Raw genomic sequence first — 25452 nt, forward strand, 5'->3', positions numbered from 1 at the left:
ATGCAGAGAAATGCAGTGTAATGCATTTTGGTAGAAGAGGCATGGATAGACAATACAGGCTCAATGGTTCAATTTGACAGGAGTAAAGGATCAGAGGGACTTGGGTTTCACGGGCTAATTTGCTTCAAGTGGCCAGGCCAGTTGAAACAGTTATTTAAAAGCCTTAGAGGATCCTTGAATTTATAAATGGAGACATAGAGGATAAAAGCAAGGAAATTATGCTACACCTCTACAAATCATTGGTCAGTCCGTATTTGAAGTGTTGTGTTCAGTTTTAGACATCTTATTTAAGGAAGAATGTTAAAGGCCCTGAAAGAGTGCGAAGGTGGTTTACTAGAATAATACCAGGAATGAGGGATTTTACATACAAGGAAAGTTTAGAGAAATTGTGCTTATTTTCCTTGGAGCGAAGAAGACTAAAATGTGACCTTATTGAGTTTGAATTATTGTTGTCATGGACTGAGATACAGTAAAAAGTGTTTGTTTTGTCTACTATACAGACAGATCATATTGCACAAAGTGTATCAGGGTAGCAGAACAGAGTACAGAATATAGTGTTACAGCCAGAGAAAAGATGCCGTAAGGTATGTCAAAATTAACATTTGAGAGGCCTGTTCAAAAGTCTGATAACAGCATGGAAGAAGCTGTTCTTGAATCTGTTCATGTGTGTACTCAAACTTTTATATCTTTTGCCTGAGAGAAGAGGGCGGAAGAGAATATGACTGAGGCGGGAGGAGTCCTTGATTACATTGGTTGCTTTCCCAAGACAGTGGGAAGTATAAATGGAATCAGTGGATGGCAGGCTGGTTTGCATGATGGTCTGGGCTATGTTCATAACACTGTGTAGTTTATTGTGGTCTTGGGAGGACCTTTTGCTGTTCCATGATGTGATGCATCCAGATAGGATGCCTTCTATGGCGCGTCTACAAAAATTGGTAAAGGAGCTTGTGGACATGCTGAATTTTCTTAGCCTCTTGAGGAAATAGAGACGTGGTTATGCTTTCTTGACCATTGCATCAATGTGGGTGGACAACAACAAATTGTTGAGGTTATGAACAATGTTGACATCTAAAGAAGGATATTCAGTTTCCACTAGTCAGTATGCCAGTAACTAGGGGTCACAATTTCAAGATTATCAACAAGAAATTTAGGATTGAGATAGGGAGAAGCTTTTTGACTCAGAATTGGAGTCAGATTTGGAATGCATTGCCTTGGAGAGTGGCAGGGGTGGATTCCAAAGGATATTTCAAAACAGACTTACATATGCTTTTGAAAGTGATGAATTTAGAGGGCTATGGAGATAGGGCTGGAGAATGGGACTAGCTGGATAGGTCTTTAGGGAGCCAATACCGATACAGTGGGTCAAGTGGCCTCCTTCTGTATTGTAACTTTCTGTGATTCTACAACCCAAGAACATCATTAGGTCTAATTGAAATAATAGCCAGAGGGATGCTAGATTAGAGCTACGTAGATTAGAGAATACCTTGGCAACAGTTCCCTAAAATTGGAATTTCAGATTAAATTTGTGATATGATTACAATATGAATATACAACAAATTATTGAATAGAAAGAATATTTTGACTGGTACATTGGAAAAGGCAGACTACATAGAAGAGTTAGAATGAAAAACATCAGAAAAAGGCTGTCATTGGTTTACAAATTTAGTCTTCGGTTCATTCTTTCTTGTGTTCAATAAAGTCAAGCTGATATCTTAAACAACCTGAATGTCAGACTATTACACAGTCAAAATTATACTGCTCAATAACTAGACCTGGGTGGTGCAAGAAGTGGAAGTTAATGAAGGCTGTCTTCAAATAAAGACTTGGAGTAACCTGAATTGGATATTCATGTCTTTTGCTTGTTTACTTCTTCAATTACTCTTTAAAGGCAAACTGAGCACACATTTACTGAAGTAAGGGCAGATACCAACACTGAGCTGCTTTATTTCCCAGCATGTGCGTGTACAGAGCACCATTTGTAAGTTTTTCTGTTCCATTCAGCTTCATTTTGCTTATCATGATTAAAGTAAATAATGAAAATGCCAGACAATATTCTATTCCAGAAAGCCAGATAGGACTAAAGCCAAGTTTGCCATAATTTGTTCAGAACAAAGGCCCAAATATTTGTTTCCGACCCTGGTTGGATTGAAAGTGACCCATTTACCTTTAAAAGTTCTTCTGTGCTAGAGATTCTTGGACAAGGGGGGCCTCCTGTAACTAACATGTCCAGGAATCCAAATATTCAAGAGCAGGTGAAAATCAGCATGGAAACTGCACTCCCCTGCAGCATTCAGTGTGCCGTGTTCTATGTCTTGAAGCTCCTGTAACACAACCAACAACTTTGACAGCTCCAGTGAAATGGTAAATATGTAAGGTAAATGTAGGGGGAGGATGTTTCTCAGAGACAGGGTGGTGCCAGCAGACATCTGACAGAGAAGGAACCATATACAGGCACTCCAAAAATCTTTTCTCAAGACACTCCAAAAATATCAGGACCCTCCCCCTCTACCCTGCCTGAATCCCAACCCTATGGAGATTGTAATCAATTAGGATGATCCTATAATTGGAGAATTCATATCCTTGCACCATAAATGCTCCCATATTCAACTGCCCAAATCTTCCAGGCCAATAGGCTGCATTACTTCAGAGGCTCCCGCCACCACAGCTACAGACCCAGGGACTCCACCTCAACATTGTAGAAGGACAAGGGAAAATATTTTCTGAGGGCACATAGATGGCGTCTATAAATAAATATGCTCTTTATATCACCACATGCCGAGTTGAATATTGTTTTAGCTGGCTACAGCCTCTTCATACAGTACAAGGATATTGAAATGATAGTGGTGAGTTACTGCTCAGCTCTGAGGACTATCCTGGACAACAATATATTTCAGACAAAAACAAAAATTGTGGTTGCTGGAAGTCAAAAACAAATCATAGATTTCTCTCTCCTTGTCTACTACCTAGGTTTCTGTCTCCGCAATTGACCCTCCCCTTGCTTGAAACTGACAGACCTATCTAGTTTTTTCTATCTTCTAAGAATCTTTACAGTTACTTCCTAAATCCAGATCTGTCTTTCCTCACCCTCTGTTTGAATGTTTCCAATATGGTTTCTTTCCCTGCTGGAGTAGTGAAACAGCCTCAGCCAAAATCACAAATGAGCCTCTCTGTAACAGACCATGGTGAATTATCCCTCTTTGGCATGCTTACAGATTTTTCAGCTGCTCTTCCATAGCTCCAGCCTGATATAAAAACAGAAAATGTTGGAAATACTGAGAATGTCAGGTAGCAGTTTTTGAGAGAGAAACAGTAATCATTTCAGCTCAATGACCTTTTGTCAAACAGAAGTTGCTGGAAAAGCTCAGCAGTATCTGCGAAGAAAATTCAAAGTCAAATGTTTCAGGTCCAGTGATCCTTCCTCAGAACTGATGCTACCAGACCTGTTGAGCTTTTCCAGCAGCTTCCTTTTTTGTTCCTAACTTACAGCATCCGCAGTTCTGTTGACCTTTTGTCAAAGCTGGGTAGAACGTGAAATGAAATACACTTGGTCTGCAAGTAGTTTTAAGTATAACCCCTGCAAACCCTTCCTCCAGGGAGTGAGATGCCTTTGTAGTTGTTGCAGTCTCCTTTGTTGCCTTTGTTTTTGTATGGTATGGTGAATTTTGCATCATGCATCTCACGTGGAACAGTGCGTACCTTCCTGCAGAGAATGGCAAAGCCATGAGTGTGGACAATGGATCAAACCTTTCATGCTTGAGCAATCCAGATGGGATTCCATCCCGGCTGAGCACCCTTCTGTTGGAAAGGCATTTAGCCTTTTTGAGTTCAAGTGTTGAGGGTTCTTCATCTAATTTCACCCTGGCAGGAAGCTCTGGGAGGGTGTCAAATGTGAATCAAAAGATGTCTGACTCACTGGATCACAGCTCACAGTAGCGGTCAGACCAGTGGGACATCTATTTACTTCTCATGGTGGATACTTCAGTTTCTGCTGACTTCAAGGAACAAACTTTGCTGATCTGAGGACTGTGTGCCCACTTAAGCACTTCATTTATATCTCACAGGCATGGGCAGTTTGGATTTCTTGACAGAATTTGATCCAGTGTTTATTCATGCAGTATCATCCTGTCTTTTACACACCAGTTTTGGCTACTTTCATGCCAAACAGCATTGTTGCAGCTGGTTTTAAGAATGTGTCATGTGGACTTTTTTTTACATTAGTGGCAGATATGTCAACTGAGTAGATGACACCCTCAAATGTAACACATAGCAATTAATGTTAAATAACATAAAATGATAAGGCTAGGGAAGAGAAATAACAATAAAACCCAAAACCTTGAACTTAATGCCACTGCATTTAAGGATAACAAGAAGTGTGAGAGGTTAAAATAAGGAGATGCTATTCACCCACTGTGGTTACCTCGGATCCAGCTCCTTCTTTTATTTATCTTGCTGGGAACTGCTTCCTGTATCTGTTTTGTTTAAGTAGAAACAAAGTCAAGTAAAATTACGAGATAACAAAGGATGGAGCTGGATGACCTCGCCACCTACACTCACCTTTACTGGCTCCATCCCCGCCTCTTTAACTTGTCTGTCTCCTCTCCAACTATTTTCTCCTCTATCCATCTTTGATCCGCCTCCCCCTCTCTCCCTATTTATTTCAGAACCCTCTCCTCCTCCCTGTTTTCTGATGAAGGGTCTAGGCCCAAACATCAGCTTTTGTGCTCCTGAGATGCTGCTTGGCCTGCTATGTTCATCCAGCTTCACACTTTATTATCTTGGTTTCTCCAGCATCAGCAGTTCCCATCATCTCTAAAATGAAATTACTATTGCAGGTACAATTAGATAATCGGGATAAGTATTGTCCAGTAAATCGGGGAAATGAAAGGTGATAAATTTGATATTAATGTTCTGACTAAACAACTGAATGGGCAATGGAATGCAACCTTGTTTTGTTTATTTGTTTAAGTGATTGAAAAGTATATTGATGGGATAACTTTTTTAAAATTCTAGAATATGAATATGGAAAACTCTACTGAACCAAAACATCCTGGTATGTTGGTTACAGATGCCACTACATTGACTTCAAAAACTGATGCAATATTTACAGACTTGGATGAAGGCTCTGCTGAGCTGATTTCTGATTCCTCATCGTTAGAGCCTGCAGTGACTTCATCAGCCTTCTCACCAGCTGAGGCACTAATCCCTGTTAGTTCAGAATTGCCTGAGACAGCAACTGTACATGAAAAAAGCATGACTGCATCTGTGCCTGATCAACCAATATCATTTGCACTAATTTATTCTAAAACTTCACCGCCTAGTACTGCACACTCAATAGCTGCTACTGGATTCACTGAATTATTTACTAAACCAACAGACTCTAGTTCCTTGGGGCCCTTTGAGTCTCATCCTACAATCAACATGACTCTCAAGTTGAGATCAGTGTTGCATAGGAGATCAGTTACTGCAGTTGTTAAGGCAGGTGAAATTTCCCTGACTTCAAGTGCTTCACCATTTCCTCCTCAGTGGAGGCTTCCGGCTAATGGCCTTCAAAATACCACTGGTAAGTAAGTCACAGCTCCGTTATGTAGTGACAACATGTGCTGATGACCAAGTGACATGGTGATGTAATTAGTATAAGACCATAAGACACAGGAGCAGAAATTAGGCCATTCAGCCCATTGAATCTGCTCCACCATTCAGTCATGACTGACAGGTTTCTCAACCCCATTCTCCCACTTTCTACCTGTAACCCTTGATCCCTTGCTCATCAAGAACCTATCTATCTCAATCTTAAATGTACTCAATGACCTGGCCTCCACAGCCTTCTGTGGCAGTGAATTCCATAGATTTACACACTCTGGCTGAAGAAGTTTCTCCTTATCTCCGTTCTAAAAGGTTTTCCCTTTACTCTAAAGCTGTGCCCTCAGGCCCTTGTCTCTCCTATCAGTGAAAACATCTTCCCAACATCCACTCTGTCCAGGCCATTCAATATTCTGTAAGTCTCAATTAGATCCCTCCTCATCCTTCTAAACTCCATTGAGTAATGACTCAGAGTCCTCAAACATTCCTCATATGTTAAGCTTTTCATTCCTGGGACCATTCTTGTGAACCTGCTCTGAACCCACTCCAGGACCAGTACACCCATCCTGAGATATGGGGCCCAAAATTGCACATAATACTCCAAATGTGGCCTAACCAGAGCCTTGTAGAGCATCAGAAGTACATCCCTGTTTTCATATTCAAGTCGTCTCAAAATAATTGCCAAAGTTGCATTTGCCTTCCTAAATACTGACTCAACCTACAAGTTTACCTTGAGAGAATCCAGGACTAGACCTCCCAAGTCTGTTTGCACTTCAGACTAGTGAATTTTCCTCCCATTTGGAAAATAGTCCATGCTTTTATTCTTCTTACCAAAGCGCATGACCTCACACTTTCCCCTGTTGTACTCCATCTGCTACTTCTTTGCCCACTCTCCTAACCTCTCCAAATCCTCTGCAGCCTCCCCACCTCCTCAATACTACCTGTCCCTCTCTATCTTTTCATCATTTGTAAACTTAGCCAGAATGCCCTCGGTTCCTTCATCTAGATCATTAATGTGTAAAGTCAAAAGCTTCGTCCCAACATTGACCCTTGTCGAACACCACTTATCACAGGCTGCCATCCTGAGAAAGACCCTTTTAACCCCAGTCTCTGCTTTCTACCAAACAGCCTCTAGTAAGTATATATACTTGCTCTTGAAAGTCACAAAACATTTTTAAAGATTGAGATAACAAGGTGTTATCTCAGAGAGTTGGATGAACATAGCAGGCCAGGCAGCTTCAGAGGTGCAGGAAAGCAAACATTTCAGGTCTGGACCCTTCTTCATAAATGGGGGAAGGGAAGGGGGTTCTGAAATATACGGAGAGTGGGAGGAGATGATAAAAGGTAGATAGAGGAGCAGATAGGTGGAGAGAAGACAGGCAGGTCAAGGAGGTGGGGATGAAGCCAGAACAAGTGAGTGTAGATAGGGACTTGGGATGGAGGCTGGTCAGTGAGGAGGAAAGGGCGGGTAGGGGGAGGGAAGACGGACAGGTCAAGGAAGCCGGGATGAGGCTAGCAGGTAGGAAGCTTTTCAAGGACCACAATTTCCCTTTCACAGTGGTCAAAAACGCCCTCAACTGCATCTCTCAAATTTCCTGCACCTCAGCCCTCACACCCCATCCCCACAATATCAACAAAGACAGAATCCACCTCGTCCTCACGTATCACCCGATTAACCTCCGGATTCAATGGATCATTCTCTGCCACTTCCACCACCTGCAATCTGACCCCACAATGAAGGATATATTTTCCTCCCACCCTTATCTGCCTTCCAGAGGGACCGCTCTCTCCGTGACTCCCTTGTTCGCCCCACGGTCCCCACTAGCCCCACCACCCCTGGCACTTTTCCCTGCAACCTCAGGAAATGCCGCACCTGCCCCTATACCACCCCTCTCACCCCCATCCCGGGCCCAAGAAAACCTTCCACATTAAACAGATGTTCACTTGCACATCTGCTAATGTGGTATATTGTATCTGCTGTTCCCGATGTGGCCTCCTCTACATCGGGGAAACTGAGTGGATGCATGGAGACCGCTTTGTGCAACACCTATGCTCGGTTCGTGACAAACGACTGCACCTCCCAGTTGTGAACCACTTCAACTCCCCCTTCCACTCTTTGGATGACATGTCCATCCTGGTCACCTCCAGTGCTACAACGCTGCCACCCGAAGGCTGGAGGAATGGCACCTCATATTCCATTTGGGAACCCAAGGGTCTCAATGGGGACTTCACAAGCTTCAAAATCTCCCCAGACCTGACCTCATGCCAAGATCAGCCCATCTCGTCCCTGCCTCCTTGACATGTCCATCTACCCTCCCACCTCCATACCCCTCCCTCCTCGCTGACCAACCCCCAATCCCAAATCCCTACCTACGTTCATCTGTACTGGCTTCATCCCCGCCTCCTTGACTTGGCTGTCTTCTCTCCACCTATCTGCCCCCTATCCACCTTCTACCATTGCCTTCCCCTCTCTCTATTTATTTAAGAGCCCCCTTCCCCTCGCCCATTTCTGAAAAAGGTTCCCGGCCTGAAACATCAGCTTTCCTGCTCCTCTGATGCTGCCTGGCCTGCTGTGTTCATCCAGCTCTACACCTTGTTACCTTAAACTTCAGCATCAGCAGTTCCTCATATATCTGAGTCATTTTTAACGATTTTATGTTTGACAGCATAAACATAGTTTCTTTTTTCTATGCTGAGAAAAAAGAAAGTTCGGTCAACATTATTCCAGCTTGATAGAATACAAATAAATTTTACAAGTATTTTTCATCATTTATCACAAGCCCTTATTTGCACTTCATCATTTTTCAATTTAAAATGAGTTTTGTTCTGTTAATGTTAGTGAGGCAATCTTAAAAGCTTTTTAAACTGCTCCTATAAAAATAGGCTGGATAGGCTGGATAGGCTGGGACTTTTTTTACTGGACTGCGGGAATTTGAAGGGTGACCTTATAGAGGTTTATAAGTTGTGAGTGGCATAGATAAAGTGAATAGCAGAGGTCCTTTCCATAAGGTGAGGGAATTGATAACTAGGGGGCATATTTTTAAGGTGAGAGGAGAAAGATTTAAAAAAGACATGAGGAGCAACTTTTTTTATACAGAGAGTGGTTAGTGTGCGGAATGAACTGTCAGACGGAGTGGTGGTTGCAGATATAGTTACGACGTTTAAAAGACATTCAGATAAATATATGAATGAGAAAGGTTTGGAGGGACATGGGGCAAATGCAGGCAGGTGGGGCTAATTTAGTTTGGGAACATGGACTAGTTGGACTGAAGGGTCTGTTTCCATGCTAAATGACTGTTTGACTCTTCTTGCTGCTTCCATAATTTTTAGAGGCTTATTTTGTTTTCTACTAACACGCCTATGTATTTTACTCAATGTGAGAATTGTTAGATTGGGCAAGTTTTTGTTCTTCTAATTTATGCAGAGAGTGAAAGCAGTCTCCAGGTCATTGACCATACATCTGAGCAGCTGTCATATGTTGTAAAAGAACTTGTACCTTATACTGAGTACGTTATCAGAGTATCAGCATTCACTATTGTTGGAGAAGGACCACCAACCAACATTTCCTTAAAGACACAAGAATATGGTACGTTACTAAAGAAGCCAGAATATTTGTTTTAGAAATTAAAGTGATGCCGCAGATTTTTCAAAGTTAACTAAACATTTTTCTTTGGTGGTTTTAGTGCCAAGTTCAGTGCAGAATGTAACATATCAAAATATCACTTCTACATCTATTCTGATATTATGGGACCCACCTGCTATTTCGAATGGCATCATAACTCATTACACTATCTATGCTGTGGAGAAAGGCACAAATGAAGCATTTCAAAAGGTTGTGATGAGTAACAACATTACTCTAACAGGTATTTTAAATAAGTAAATGTTTGTAACTTACAGGCAAAATGAGAATCGTGCTACTTTTTCCTTAGAACTAATTAAACTGATTTGTGACATTATTTATTAAGGGCAAATTGAAAAACTCATTGAAAAACACCTGTAATGGGACTGTATTTAGAAATCTGGGCTGCAGGTGCACTGAAAAAATATGGAGAGTAGTCTGTGGCCAAAACTCTCTTAATCCTAGATAAAAGTAAGGATAATGTATCCTGTTCTTGAGAACGAGGTATAAATGAGTGTGATTGCAAACATAGCGCAAGTTCATTGGAAGTGGCATTGAGCAAAGCATGAGATACTGCTTCAAGCAACATTTACACCATTGCCCTTTTTTTGCTCAGTCTTTCATTGTGCTGAAGCTGATCAGCAGACATTTTTGTTCTGCGAGGTGATGATGAAGTATTCAAACCATGGTAGTTCTACTGTATGAGGGTATTTCTCTGTGGGGTTAGCAACCATGTTTGCCAAATTGTCTTAATAGCCATTCATCAAACTTTGGCACGCGTAGACTTTGTGGATGTTTCTCACTAGTGACTATGGAGCCAAATCTTCCAGTTTTCGAGTAGGCAGAGACTGAAGGCAATCTGAAATATGTACGTTGGGACTCCTTTGAGGTTCCAACACACTGACTACGTAGTAATTGCACAGGAAGTTTAAAGTTACAGTCAAACCGTGCACAAGATTCCTCAATTTTTTATGGTTCTAGTTGAGATGCCCCATGTTTTCAGGTTCACAGGTGAAAATGATTGAACTGCCACCGTTTTGTTGTTCATTAACTCCTTCAGTCGGTCACAATAAAGTTAATTTATAAGCAATCCCTTCCATTTTGGATGCATTTCTTCCAGAGCAAATTAATTGATGTTTTTAAAAGCAGTAAATTTAGCCAAACTTCATTGAATTTACTGTTACTGAATGCGAGAGGAAATAATTACACAACATACATGCACACAGTCTAGAAATGAGAAGGGAGCCCAAAAAGCATAAAAGTTTTTTTAAAAAGTACATGAATCAGTTTCTGAGTTCCATGAACAAAAAACAAGGGATGTTGCAGCATTATGCTGGGTGATACTGGTACCATTGATGCTGTTAGGTGAGTAAAGTACTGTGAAAGCTGGAGATCTGAACTAGAAGCAGAAAGTGCTGGGGAGTGGCAGCATTTGTGATAGGAAGCAAATTTAATGATTCAGGTCCAATGACTCTTCTTTAAAACAGTTTCAAAGAAGTAATGAACATGTTATTCCTTACCACATGTCAGCTTCCTTGATTTATAAGTGCATTTCAGGTTATTTTTTTAAGTGGCTTGACGGGATGTGACAATCTGGAGGCTTAATGCTGTGAACCGTAAATTGTACTTCCAAGAGAATGTCACCTGTGATCCAGATCATTACTGAGTAGATAGCAGAACTGTGTAGCAAGCATTCATTAAGCCTTTATTTATATAAAGGTTGTAGGTATTTTCATTCTGACATTGTACCTTGCATAAATTTCCTTGTAATATTTGATACCTTGATAGTCCTGTGATTGTCAATGATTATCTTGTACCGAAATACTGCTGATAGCATAGGTCACAGAATGTAAGGGTCAATAATAGTTTTTACATGCAGTCTCCTAACATTTAAAAATAAATCATGCGACAGACTTCTGTTCAAGAATACATTCATGTTTTGTGTGTATTGCTCAAGTCACAGGATAATTTTGTCAAATTTGCCGTACTTAACATGGGAATGGTATCGGGTTTCATCACACCTCCACTCAAATGACTGCAATTAATTTAATTGCTTTTCCACAAATCCAGAAACTTCAGATATTTCTGTTTGCATTTATAGCTTTAAAAAAATTTACGGACTACAAGATGAGGGTAACAGCATCAACCTCTGTAGGGGAAAGCTCAGTCTCTGATAAAGATGATATTTTTGTGCGAACTCTTGAAGATGGTAAGAAGAGTTTTAAAATAAATCAAGTTCTCACTTCCAATCATTCCTGTTATTAAATCATTAGTTTAAACTGTTCTTTTGCTCTGCTTTTCATTGTGAGTTTGTGACAGATTTTCCAAGAAAACTGTGACCTATCTTGATCCATCCATCCATAAGGATTTGATAACTACATGATTTTGAAAGTTAGTTGCTTCTTAAGTGATTCCAGGAGCAAGTTTTTCATTATGAAGGCTCATTTTGGCATTGGGCATGGAAGTGATTGTCATAGAAGATACAGGCAAACTTCTCCATGCAATTATTCAGTTCTCAGTTTATTATAAATTCGTGGAGCAAGGAAGGTAAATGCCCCACCTAGTATCTTATGGGGTTGAAGGTCCTAGCATTGCATGTAAAGGGCAGCAGGATAGGCATTCGCTTGTTGTAAGCCACAAGATGACTCAGGCTCACACGGTGGATATTTGCAGCTAAACCTTCTGGCCATCCCATTCTTTTCAGTTTGCCTCCTTCCACAGACAGATTTTCACCTTTGGCCAGCCTTCTTAACCTAGACTTCACCCTACCTCAGTAATACTCCATGCCCAATGCAACTTAACTATGCCACTCAGTCTTCATCATAACATGACACAGATGAATGCTTTCCAAAATTTAGCAACTTCACTTTCTCGCTTATATATTTTTAAAATGTTCTTACGGAATGTGGACATTGCTGACCAGTTGGCATTATTGGCCATCACTAATTGCCCAAAGTAAGCGCCATGTTGTCATGTGTAGGCCAAACCAGGTAAAAATGGCAGATTTTCTTCCCTGAAGGACATTGGTGAACCAGATGGGTTTCTTGTGACGATTGCTATTAGACATAGATTTTTACTCCAGATGTTTATTAAATTCAGGTTTCACTGTCTACCCTGGAGAGATTTGAAACCAAGCTCCCAGAACAGTAGCCTAACGTTCTGGATTTCTAGTCTGGTGACTTTACCACAGTAGTTTCATCTCCCCATAGAAAGGCATCAGTCAGAAAACATGTAATGCTTGCTGGTGGAGAATTTATTTGTGAAGACAAATATAATTCTGGCAAGGTTGACTTTTAATGAGCTTTAATGAGGTGCAGATGCATATAAAATTTAGATCTGCCTTAAAATCCACAAACCCAATTTCACACTTGCATCCCTCTGTCAGGAATCCGACGTTTGGATTCACTTGCTAGTATCTTCTCCATCGTGTCATGTTTCCTGCCTTTGGGAGCAGTCCCTGTCCCAAAGTTTTATTGTCCCCATTTTGTGTTGAGTCTGTTCCAAATATTACTCACTAATTCTTTGAAGATAAAAATCGCATTATCAGTCTTAAATTATTTTTTCTGATCCAAATCTAAGTACTCTTATACTGATCATGGTGGATTGGATATATCTGACAATTTTTTACGTTGTGATGTAGATGCCAGTGTTGTGCCTGTACAAGAAGATCTTTGTTAGGGACATGGCTGAAGCATTGGTTTTCAATATTATGAATGGAATTTAGTCAGGATCCAAGCTCTTTGCTCTGTCCAGTGTATTCAGCAGGTTCTTAATACCCTGAGGAGTGAATTGAGTTGTCAAAAGACCAACATCTCAGGGCTCTTGTAGTGCAATGGGGGTATCCCTACCTCTGCCCTGAGACACCCAGGTTCTAGTTCCACTTGCTCCAGAGCTATGCAATAATGTCTCTGAACAAGTTGATGAGAAAAATATAGGTTAAATGAAAGAAAAGGGTAAATTTAAATTGTGCTGGAGCCTAGAGATGCAGAGATGGACCATCCACCTGGATCTTCTGACTAAATATGGTTGCATATGATTGATTCTTGTTTGTTGTATTGATGTGCTGTGCTCTCCAATCATTGAGAAATAGGGATAGGTTTGAAACTTGTCTCTCCAGTTAGTTGTTTAGTTGATTAATATGATTCATTACTGGATATGCTGGGATTGTAGATCTTTGATCTGATCCATTGCTGTGGGGTCACTTAGATCTGCCTACAGTGTACTGCTCCCACTTTTTAGCTTGCATGTGTTTTGCATTCAACACTTTTTTCTGAGCACCGTCCTTGAATTTCTTTTCCATGCTTGCATTAGTTTGATAGGGCAGCAAATCAATTTAAACATTTTTTAACATCATTAAATGTTATAAGTATTTCTAAAACAATCAAAGAAAACAAATTTACATTCTTCTCTGTATTTTTCAGAACCAGAAACACCACCTGAAAACTTAACCTTCCAAAATGTAACTGAAACATCTGCATACTTAGGCTGGTCACCTCCAGAGAAACCCAATGGAATTATTATATACTATGAAGTTACATACACCAATTATACAGACTCAGTAACGACGAACAGTTCAGAAACAAACATTTACCTAGAAAACCTAAAGAAATTTTCTTCCTATAATGTCTCTGTTAAAGCATATACCAAGTACGGCCATGGGAATCAAACCTCTCCAATTGCGCTCTTGGTGACAAAACATGATGGTAAGCATTGTTTTGTAATAATGAGAATTTAGGTATCTGCCAAAAGAAGAAATAGAAGCACATTGCTGTTTGGAAAATGGAAAACCAGAACTTTTGCTCAATCCACCATGCATATTTTCTGCAGCTGGATTACAATTCTGATCTAATAAAAAAACATCTGTAGTGGAAATTGATATCTGTTTTTAACTGTTTGCTCAACTGGGAGATTTGTTTCACCGAAACGCTAACCATTTAAATGGGACCTGCCATCCATTTATTAGTGAGGACAGAGAGTTAACAATAAACTGGCAGATTTATTCTACCCAAAATCCATCCAGTTTAAAATATTCCGATGCTTTCTTTACAGTTCTTAGCAGTCAACCCTTTAATGTGACCTATGAGTGCATTAGTTCCACTGAAGTAACAGTTTCATGGAACCCATAACCAAATACCAGTAGCATTACATTATTCGATGTCGTAAATGCTTGGAATGTCTCCCACTCTGTTCAAATCATAAGATATTCATATGTCTATTTAGCTTTCTCAAATTTTCCCAGCACTGGATTATTATTGTTACTAACACTATTTGAAAATGCAAATTAAACAAACTATATTTTGAATATGACTTCAGAATTTTATAATTTAGTATAACAGTGAGGGGTTCTGGCAGAATGTGTTCATTATAAGGGATTAGGAATTTACCAGTGAATGGATTGATATTTAAGTGTATTGTGCGATAGGATTTAAATTTATTGCTTTAATGAATCTTAATGAGGTACTCCAATTCTTATCGTAAATTTTAAAAATTGATGCATATGTGCACTCCAGGAGTGAGTCATGCAAGATGCTATAATGGTGTGGACATTAGGAAGCAAATGGCGAATGGCTGCCAGCAGAATGCAAACCAGGCAGATCATAATGTTAGTGATTTGAAACCAATGATGCCCACACTAAAGCTCAACACACGAACCAATGCTACCACTTAACCTCTGGTGGCAAACAAAGAGAAATAGGAGCAATATGATTGATCGTTAAATGCTCAGATGAATAAATCCCAACAAGCCGATCCATTGTAGTGAATTGCTACAAAGTCTGAGAAACTTTGGGTGGAGTGTAGGTCTGGGAATTTTAACATTGACTGTGGAGCCAATCAAGTCATGGCATCAGGTCGACCTGAGAGAGAAAATCTCCTGCTTATGATTGCCTAGTGCCCCAAGTGCAATTAAGGATGAGTAATAATTACTGACCTGACCAGTTGTGAGCCAAAACCATTTTCCCAAACCTTTACTTCTGCAATACTACAACCTGTTGAAGTACAGATTGCTGGACTACTGAGATAACTTGCCAGCCACTTTGCACACTTTCATCCACAGTGATAGTAGTAGCAGCCTGATCTTCCAATCTAGCAAACTGACATGCATAGCCTCAGTATTTCAGCACTCAGACATCTGTTGGAAACCATTTGTGCTGCAGTTGAAACTAAGACATTATTTAGTAGATACTGCATTGTGGCTGATTACAAAAGTGTGCTGATGGACTTGGTCACCTATACGCTAAAAGAACCGGGGTATGAGATCCATACCAAGTTGTTGACAAAGTCCTTTGTGCTCCTTAACATTTACCATGAGCTTTAATGTCGGGTCATGCATTTTGTTGTAACTTTCCATAAGCCACCACACTGAAATGCCCTTAAGTCCTCTGGTGCAGGACACATGTACAGCCTTGCTCTCCACCGAGCAGCGTCCTGTCTTTTGCTCTTATGATCCTATGTCTATGTCATCCTCAGCAACTGCTTGTGATTGTGGGTGTGAAGACATGTGATTATGCATCTCCTTCATCACTCTTCTTGCTGTAACTCACTGCCTGCCTAATTCCTGGCTATCTAAAAATTGGGGAATAAGGTTGTGGTTTGGGGAAGTGGGTGGAGGGAAAGTGAGCCTGTCCTGGTTTACAAGTTGACCTACATTCAAAGACGCAGGCAATAGCCAGCTCACAATCAAACTCAGAGGATACCCACAGTTGTAAATGTAGGTTCCACTGCCTTTATTACCTTATTTATTTGAGCATATGCACTGAATATGTTAAAACATTATTTGAAAACAGTTTACTATTATTATTTTACATTTATTTTACAGTTCCAGATAGTGCACCTCAAAATATCACGTACATTTTTCACACTCCTTCTGAGGTTGAAATATCCTTTCTTCCACCACCAACTCCTAATGGAATTATTCAGTTCTATACACTGTACCTTGGAGCTCAAAACAGTAGTGATATGCTGATTACAAACAGTACGAATTTAACCATCACTATCACAGGTAAGCTAAATCATTGACAATTGTCATTTGTAAAAAGAGATTGTTGTGTTTAAAATTTTTCATGTGAGCATAGGTGCTTTGTTTATTTTCTTAAGGAAGTATTTTCTCAGATCACCCTTACTTCAATTGCATATCCCTTTAAATCAGTGCCCTATTTTCTTATTCCTTTTATGGCTGGGAACAGCTTGTCCCTATCTGATCTATCCAGCGCATATGTAATTTTGAAAATCTCCATCCAATCACTTCTCAGCCCCCTTCCGTCCAAAAAAATCTCTGTATTATCCTGATAACTGAAGTTTCTCACTCCTACAACCATTCTTGTAAACTGATTCTGCCCCCTCTCCAATGTGATCACAATCCTTCTTATGTAGCCCACACAACTGTATACAATACTCCAGCAGAGATCTTTGTAAATGTCACATATGGAGTGGATCCAAGACGTGCACAGACTGGCACATGCCACGTGCCAATATGTGTGGATATGGGATCCATGTGGCTGGTACACATGGAGGGTGCATTGAGATGTTTGTGCCTGGCTTGAGGGGCTGAAGGGCCGACTCCTGCACCTATTGTCTATTGGCTTCCAACATGGAGCTTTTTAGATCAAGTAGGAAGCTGAATTTGGCAGGTATCCTCTCTGAATTCCATGTCGAGAATTCTTGAGAGTGGTTTTGCTCAAAGTGAGTGGTTGAATAGGAAGCTGCATATTAATAGGGAAAATGAACCGTTAAGAAAGTTATTAACAAGCTATAATCTTCCTTAATTGGCAACTTACTACTGAGTGGTGAGAATCTTGGTGAGACACCAGTAACCAAGTTAAAAGATGCAGTGAATTGTTCCTGACATCGAGATAAGCTTTGCTGGATTTATCACTAAGCTTTGCCACATTTCTTGACATTCAGGGCCCTGTGAGATTTCCCTGATGTGTCATAGACATTTTGATGACACCTATTAGATTTGTTTTCTCCCTTGACATCATCAAAGTGCTCTTCAAGATCTTAATTGTGATTTTGCTGAAAATACTGCATAATGGAAATCAAAGCATACATATCTTCAATATAGCTGCATATAACAATTTAATTCTTATCTCCGAATCCAATCCAGGTATTAAAGTTTAAAATAACTGCTCCCTTCTTTTGAGCATCATAGGTCTTAGCACATAGATTATGTCTACTGATTTCGGATCTTGGATCTCTGCATGCTCTAAATAAAATGTTGTTTTCTGATAATTTTTTGTGGAATTACAGAAATTAGTTTAATATTTAGTCTTTCAAAGTATGTACAGATATCTCTAATTAAAAGTCGTTTCTGTATTCACATTTTATAGGTTTAAAAGCTAATGAAAAGTATTCCATAAAAATTTCTGCAAGCACAAGCAAAGGTGAAGGAATTCAAAGTCAACCAGTGTACATTTTAATTGGAGAAGGTGGTAAGCACACTATGAAAATGACAGAATTTATTGTTCAGCAATAACAACTGTGTAATTGGAACCTGTGATTTAAAGGGATAGATTTATCATTTTATATTTTCTTTTGACAGAAATATATTCATTTGTTTAGCAAACAACGCAGCACCTTTTAAAACATGTTATCTTTTTGGATTATGTTTAAAATCATTTTTTAAAAATGCCATTCATACAGTTAAACATTTTGAATCTCTGGCAGTAGCTTTGAATTCTCGACAACACATTTGGTGCTGTAGCATCTACAGCAACGATGCTACAGAGCTAGTTCAGTCACAAAATGGTGTCAGCAGCACTCAAGCACACTTCTGGCGTGACGTGCACTAAATTTTGTTTTAGGAATGTTAGTAGCGCAAGCATAGGGAATCTGTACTGTCACCAGGTAGAATAGCTGATGTAACATTGATTTGACACAAGCCCTGTAATTTTCAACTCCACTGTGAGAACTAATGCTCTCTTTTAAACTCACATGAGCATTCCCCTTGCTGGACCTATACAAATGAATCAAAATCCACACTCAGGATCACAGATATCTCCGTGATGTTCACCGTTCCACAGTCAGCTGCTCTTGCCACATCCTAAAATCCACACACAGTGCCATGTGGCACCAAATGCTCACTTCTGGCCCCATTGTCCAACAGCATTGCATCACACTCGCTCACGGTTGCATCACACTGCAGTTTGGCTTCATCCTCTGGCTCATTTGCTCAGCTAACAAGAAACTGTTCCTTTTCCTATTGGGCATCAAGGCACACAAGCTGCAACAATTCAGAGATACCCATGGCCGTTTGGAACTTGCCCCCTCCCCTTCCCTCTGACTCCATCGCCTCCCCCCAACCCCACATCCTGTCGGGCATTCACCATCCCTCCTAACCTTCCACTCTCTAATGCTGAAAGTTCTGCACTCAGCAAAGGCCTCGGTTTTATCCCTCTGCACCCCCACCACAATGAATTTCGGACACAACATGACATTGAACGCTTCTTCTGTTGCCTTCACCTCCATGCCCATTTTTTTAGACAAGAGTCCTCTCCACTTCACAGACCACTTCACTCAGCTTCAACACTCTCCTTCCCCATCTGGACCCTCCATCTGGCTTTTTACCTGTGCTCAGTCTATTCATTGAGAACTGTTGATGTTACATTGGCCAACTGAATTTCTCTTCCCCCTTCACCCAATCCACCCTATCTCCCTCCAAACTGACTGATGTTGTGCACTCAGATCCAACCCTGATTTTGTTATTAAGCCTGCCAGTAAGGGTGGTTCTGGTGTAGTCTGGCAGACTGACCTTTACATTGCAGAGGCTGAGCACCAGCTCTCAGATACCTCCTCCTTTCTTCCCCTGGACCATGACCCTACAATGGCACATCAGGCCGTTGTATTCACCACAGTCACTGACCTCATTTCGTCTCACTCACAGCCTCCAACCTGATAGTTCCCCAGCCCTGTACAGATCGCTTTTACCTCCTGCCAAAAATCCACAAAATGGACTGCCAGGGAAGACCTATTGTTTCAGCCTGCTCCTTTGCCATAGAATTCATCTCTTCCTACCTTGATTCAGTCTTTCCTTCCCTGGTCCAGTCCTTGCTCATGTATAACCGTGATTCCTCGCATGCTTTACACCAGTTTCAGAACTTCCAGTTTGCAGGCTCCAGCCACCTCCTATTTACCCTGGACATAAAATCCTATTACACATCTATCCCTACCAGCATGGTCTCAGGGTTCATCCTGAAGCAAAGGCCTGAACCATCCCCACCCACCACCACCTTCCTCTGCTTTGTTGAGCTCATCCTCACCCTCATCAACTTCTTTTTTAACTCCTCTCATTTTCGTCAGGTCAGAGGAATGGCCATAGCTACCCATCTGGGCTCCAGCAGTGCCTGTTTCCTTGTGAGGTATATAGAATATCCCCTGTTCCAGTCCTGTTCCAGCACCCTCCCCTCCCCCCATAACTCGCTTGCAGATATATCAATGACATTATCACTGCCTCTGCCCTCTCTCATCTGGATTTGGAAGAGTTCATTAATTTCACTTCCGATTTCTACTCTGCCCTCACTTTCACCTGGTCTATCTCTGACACCTCCCTTTCCTTCCTCGACATCTCTGTTTCCATTTCTGGGGATAAACTGGCCACTAACACCGACCAGAAACACACTGACTTCTACAGCTGCCTGGACTATATATCTTTGCGCCCTGCTTCCTTTAAAGTCTCCATTCCATCCTCCCAGTTGCTCTGTTTCCATCGCATATGTTCCAAAGAAGCCAACTTCGACAAGGGAGCCTCTGAAATGTCCACCTTCTTCCTCAGCCGAGGATTCCCCAGCACTGTTGTTGACAGGGCCCTCAACCGGATCCGACCCATCTCCTGCACTTTTGCCCTGACCCCCTCTCTTCCCTCCTGCAACAGCGATAGGGTTCCCCTTGTCCTTATTTACCAGCCAACCAATACCCACAGCCAGAGGATCATTAGCCACCATTTCCTTCACCTCCAATGAGATGCCAGGACCACCCACGTATTTCCTACTCTCCCTCACCTGCCTTTCGTAGGGACCATTCCCTCTGGGGTACCATGGTCCACTGTTCCTTCACTCCCAACACACTCTCACAACCGCATGGCACCTTCCCCTACAACCATCGAGGGTGAAACACCTGCCCATTTCCCTCCGACCTCATCAATATCCAAGGGCCCAAACATAACTTCGAGATGAAACAACACTTTACCTGCACTTCCCACAATCTAGTCTCCTGCATTTGCTTCTGACAGTGTGCTCTGCTTTATGTTGTGGAACTGAAGCATAGACTGGATGACTACTTTACAGAACGTCTATGTTCTATCTGCAAAAAAGGACCCGAACTTCCACTTGCCTGCCACTTTAACGCACCACCCTGTACCCTGGCTAACATCTCTGTCTCAGGCTTGCTGCAGTGTTCCAGTGAAGGTCAACGCAAGCTGGAAGAACAATGCCTCATTTTCTGCTTAGGGACCCTGCAGTCCTCTAAACTCAATATCGAGTTCAAGCTAATATGCTGTAGAGCTGGATGAACACAGCAGACCAAGCAGCATCAGACGAGCAGGAAGGCTAATGTTTCGGGCCTACACCCTTCTTCATTTTTGAGGCCTGCAGTGTTCATCCAGCTCTACACCCTGTTATCTCAGATTCTCCAGCATCTACAGTTCCTACTTTCTCTGAATCAATATTGAGCTCAATCATTTTAGGGCCTGATCTCTCCAATGTCCTAGCCCTACCCCACACGCAACACACCAGGCCTTGATATCATGTAGCCTCCTATTACACACTAGTTGTTATTGGCCATTAACAGTCTCCATTAACAGCTATTCACACTCTATTCACTTGCCAGATCATTATCCACTCGTTTGTCTGTCCAACTATTGGTATCTCTCTGTGGCCTCTTCTCCCCGCCCCCACCTCCCCACCCCTGCCCATCTTCTGCATATAAACTAATATTTTCGTAGCTACCGTCAGTCCTGAGGAATAGTAACTGGGCCAGAAACATTAACTCTGGTTTCTGTTCACAGCTGCTACCAGGTCTGCTGAGCTTTTCCAGCAATTACTGTTGTTGTTTCTGATTTATAGCATCCACATTTCTTTCGGTCTCAATTAGTGGTTGTTTGATTTCTACTGTCGATATTTTCCCAAGTGCTTGGGTCGTTTGCAGAGTCGTTCAAAAGTGATGAAATTGGCTGAATGCGGTGCTCCACGTGGAGAAGACTTTGGTTTCTAAAACGTTGTAAATGTTGTAGCAACCATACTCTGTCACCTGTAAAATGGGAGAGAGATAGAGCAGAGGCAATAGAAAAAGAACAAGTTGCTTGCAGAGGAGGAGGAATCTCAGCAGGAGGCCTGAGACGTTCAGGGTCTTTCTGTAGCATTTCTCTCACCATGACCAAATCAGTAGGATTATGTGTTTACAGAATTCTAAAATCTCTTGTGGCAAACCTGCAACTGCAGAGCGGACTATGTTCGGTGCTGCCAGTAGATGTAAAGATAACCTTAGCCTGACTTTCTTAACGTTAGTATCCTTCATGGCTAGAATGGGCAACATTTGAAAGATCGAAATAAAAACAAAATACTGTGTATGCTGAAAATCTGAAATAAAAACAGAACGTGCTGGAGAAACTCATTAGGTCTGTTGAGAGAGAAACAGAGTTAACATATTGAGTCTGATGTGACTTCTTCAGTTCAGTTTTTATTTATTAATATTGTGTAGTAAAAATTTAATGATTGAAATGACTGTCAACAAATTTAGCAAACATTAATGCTCATTCAATGAAAGGGGGTATGAGGCTCCTTTAGACTAAATTCTTGATCTGGCGCGTGTGATAAGGAGAAAGGTTTTAATTTATATAGTATTTGTCACAACCTCTCAGATGATTAAGCAGATACAGAAAGCAGTGCTGTTGTTACAAGTCTTGTCAAGATTGCTAATGCTTTGTAAAAAGAAAGAAAACCTACAGAAAGATAATCATCACATGATATAATTTTATCTCCTATAATCTTTAACTGTAACGTACCAACTAAATGCTACATAACACAAGCGTCAATTAGCAGCTGAAGGATATTTCAAATAAAAAGTTACATTTTGCTTTAAGTAGTCAATAAAACAAAGATAGACTTCTGGCACTAATAGCATTCACATTACCTCCCACGTGAATGTGGGACAGCATGCCATCACACAGTTTTGTCAAATCAGCCCTTTTTTAATGATCTTTCACTTTACATCCAACTGCATTGACTCGAGCTGCATTCACCAGCAATTTATTTCAAATTGAAATCCACAGACACAATTGCCATTGAAAGTCTTCAAACTTTCTTTCACTTGGGTAATGACAATGCTGATAGAGCAGAGTCTCCAGAGATTCCCTTCACTGACCTCTTTCTTCAGTCCAGCAGACTCTGGCATCACCTCATTGCAGCAAAATCTCTTGTCCAATTTGCAATCTGTCACTCTTCCAGTCTTTAGTTCAGTTCTTTCCAATTGTATAACGCACTGCAATACAGTCTCAGCTCCATTCTTAGAAAATGACTTCAACTCCATGATTTGTTTGAAGACTGCCAAACAGGAAACTTCAATTAAGAACAAGTTTTTTTTATTTTAATTTGAATTTCTGCTGAACTGCCAATCAAAAGGCAAAAATGTTGAAAAGCTTTTGTGCTCATAAGATGCTGCTTGGCCTGCTGTGTTCATCCAGCTCCACACTTTGTTATCCCACTTCATTTAACTTTCCATTCATCCTTTGCTTTTTAGCTGTTCATTCCCTTTACAACCCAAAGTCACAATGCATTTCCTGGAAGCTTAGTAACAACTGAATCTGGAAACTGTTTAACCATGTTTCAAGATAGTCACCAACATTTTGTCCTTAAAGAAACTTTGCTTAAAAAAACTACCTATTGCTTCCTAAAGTGCATGTTCTGAGTAGAGGTCACTGGACCCGAAATGTTAACTCTGATTTTTTTTCGTGGATGTTACCAGATCTGCTGTGCTTTTCCAGCAACTTCTGCTTTTGTTCAGGGTACAATAATACATGTTTTTCTCCCCTGTACCATGTTGACAGAACTCGCATGTTTGAATTCATTTTATAATTTGAGTTGATTTTGTTTTTAAATTAAAATGCACAGAAGTGAATCAAAAAAAGCAAATTGTTAATATTCCTTCCACTTTGCGTGGGTCTACATTCATCTAGAAGATTCTTTTTTTACCCACAATCTATAGTGCCTGGCTCTCCTCCGCAATCAGTTAAAACAAACCAGTTATCCGCTACCACTGTACTTCTGTCATGGAAACCTCCTCTGGAACCAAATGGAGTGATTCTGTATTACACAATCTATGTTTGGTAAGCGTTACTGAAATAGTTATTAAGTTTAAAAACAACATTTAATGTATGCAAAATTGTATGCTTAGTATTATAAACATTTTAGTTAGGATCAAATATTATGAATGTTATCAAAATATTTGAATTTTTTTGGAATGAATATTAACTCTTGGTTTCTTCCCATGTAAAAGACATAGCGAAATACCCACTATTAGTTAGATCAGGTAGTCTGAGTGTGGACTAATTTATCTTTGTTTTCAATGTTGCAACGTGATAAATAATCTTCAGAGTGTTTCATGCAGCAATGTTTATATCATATACATTTCCCTAAAACAGAATGTTCTGATGTCACAGGGAAGATTACATTGTAGTTTTAATTGAGGACTCATTTCATCGATCGAAGTAAGTTAAGAGTCATTCGACTAGAATCTGTTTGAACCATGGTACCAAGTTTATCTCAGAAATATACTGGCATATTCCTGCTTGGGCACATGCTCCTCTGCATTCTTTCACATACCTGTACTGTGACCAGAAGAATTCGGCAATCCTGAATTAGGCTGAGTCCTGAAAGTATTTCTTCATGAATCATCAAATCAGTTCTGAGCGGCGTGTGAGACAGTATATTGCTACATTAAAGTAGCAAAATGAAAGAAAGAAAGTAACAGGGAAAAAGGATGTGAAAATATAAAGTGACTTAAACGAGTAACAGTAATTCAGCAAGTAATTTAGTGCATTGACCCATTCTATCTTTCACACCTGATGCTGACAAAATCTAGTTGTCAGAGGTCAGCAGTCAGACAACTGCAGGAACCAACTAATTTCATCCCTGTGATTGAAATTTGTTTCAGATCTGTTCGGAATAAAGCATCCTGATTTTATTTTTCTAAACATATACACACTGCACTAAATACAAGGCAATGGTAAAAGCAGAGATAGTAAGAACTGCCGATGCTGGAGTCAGAGATAACATGGTGTGGAGCTGGAGGAACACAGCAGGTCAGGCAGCATCAGAGGAGCAGGAAAGCTGACGTTTCGGGTCGGGACCTTTCTTCAGAAATTTATAACTGTGAAAGCAACTTGAATAAATGCTTTGTAAAGAGACAGAAATAACAAGAGGCAACAAATAGCAAGACATTGGCTGTCATTACATATCCTCACTGATGTGCGTATTTTCAGTGTGGGAACGTGTAAAATAGTGAGGGAGCCAAGGCAGTCCTAAGCTCCTTCCCATAATACGCAGTCTGCTCTCTATATATAAGTAAATAATTATGGGTCAATTGAACTTGTTAAAATTGACTTCACGTTACAAGTCAATATCACAACACAATTGGCATGGGTAGGCAGACAGGAGTAGACAGCTTTATTTTAGCAAATGTTTAAAGATATGGAAAGAAGGAATGTACTATCTTCAAGGGTTCCCTTTGCACATCAGAAGCATAGCCTGGAAGATAACTAAATCTGTAAAATTTCTTCCAAATAAATTGTGTGAGTAGGATAATATGTTTCAGTAGGTGAGACTAAATTTAGGACTGTTATAAATAAGTTGTCTCCAAAGAAAGAGTGACCACGCTTAGAATGGACTTGTGAGTAGATGTCTGAAACAGAAATCAACGGAATGAGATAAGAAACAATTGGATTCTGTAGTGAAGGGATGCCTTCTGTATGAACAAATTAAGAATAGTTTGATGACCAGTGTGGTAATGTTGTTGAAATAACATATTCCTATTACAGGAGCACAACAACACAACTCGTTTTAAACGAGACTGAAACATCTGTACTGCTGAAAAACCTGGACAATAATACTGAATATTATGCTTTTGTAACAGCAAGTACAAGGCTAGGTGATGGAGGGATGAAAAGTAATAATGTCACATTTCGAACATCTGAGAATTGTAAGTATCTGTGCTGATTTATGAAACTTATAACTAATTAGTTTTAAAATATTGACATTATTGATGAA

At 40.5% G+C, this 25452-nt stretch overlaps 1 protein-coding gene across 6 annotated transcripts in view; it reads left to right on the forward strand.

Annotated features, from left to right (window-relative positions):
• Positions 1-25452, forward strand: part of ptprq (protein tyrosine phosphatase receptor type Q) — a 206009-nt gene that overhangs the window by 78415 nt on the left and 102142 nt on the right. For 5 of the 6 annotated variants that reach the window (XM_048549585.2, XM_048549586.2, XM_048549587.2 and 2 more), the window contains exons 24-32: positions 5011-5560; positions 9005-9166; positions 9264-9443; positions 11301-11408; positions 13621-13902; positions 16017-16199; positions 17527-17628; positions 23393-23513; positions 25224-25384. In XM_048549585.2, coding sequence (XP_048405542.2) covers positions 5011-5560; positions 9005-9166; positions 9264-9443; positions 11301-11408; positions 13621-13902; positions 16017-16199; positions 17527-17628; positions 23393-23513; positions 25224-25384 — 1849 coding nt within the window. The remainder of the gene's footprint in view (positions 1-5010; positions 5561-9004; positions 9167-9263; positions 9444-11300; positions 11409-13620; positions 13903-16016; positions 16200-17526; positions 17629-23392; positions 23514-25223; positions 25385-25452) is intronic. The other variant, XM_048549589.2, reaches the window with a different exon arrangement.

The sequence above is a fragment of the Stegostoma tigrinum genome, chromosome 18 (genome assembly GCF_030684315.1).
Source record: "Stegostoma tigrinum isolate sSteTig4 chromosome 18, sSteTig4.hap1, whole genome shotgun sequence".
Classification (NCBI taxonomy): Eukaryota; Metazoa; Chordata; class Chondrichthyes; order Orectolobiformes; family Stegostomatidae; genus Stegostoma; species Stegostoma tigrinum.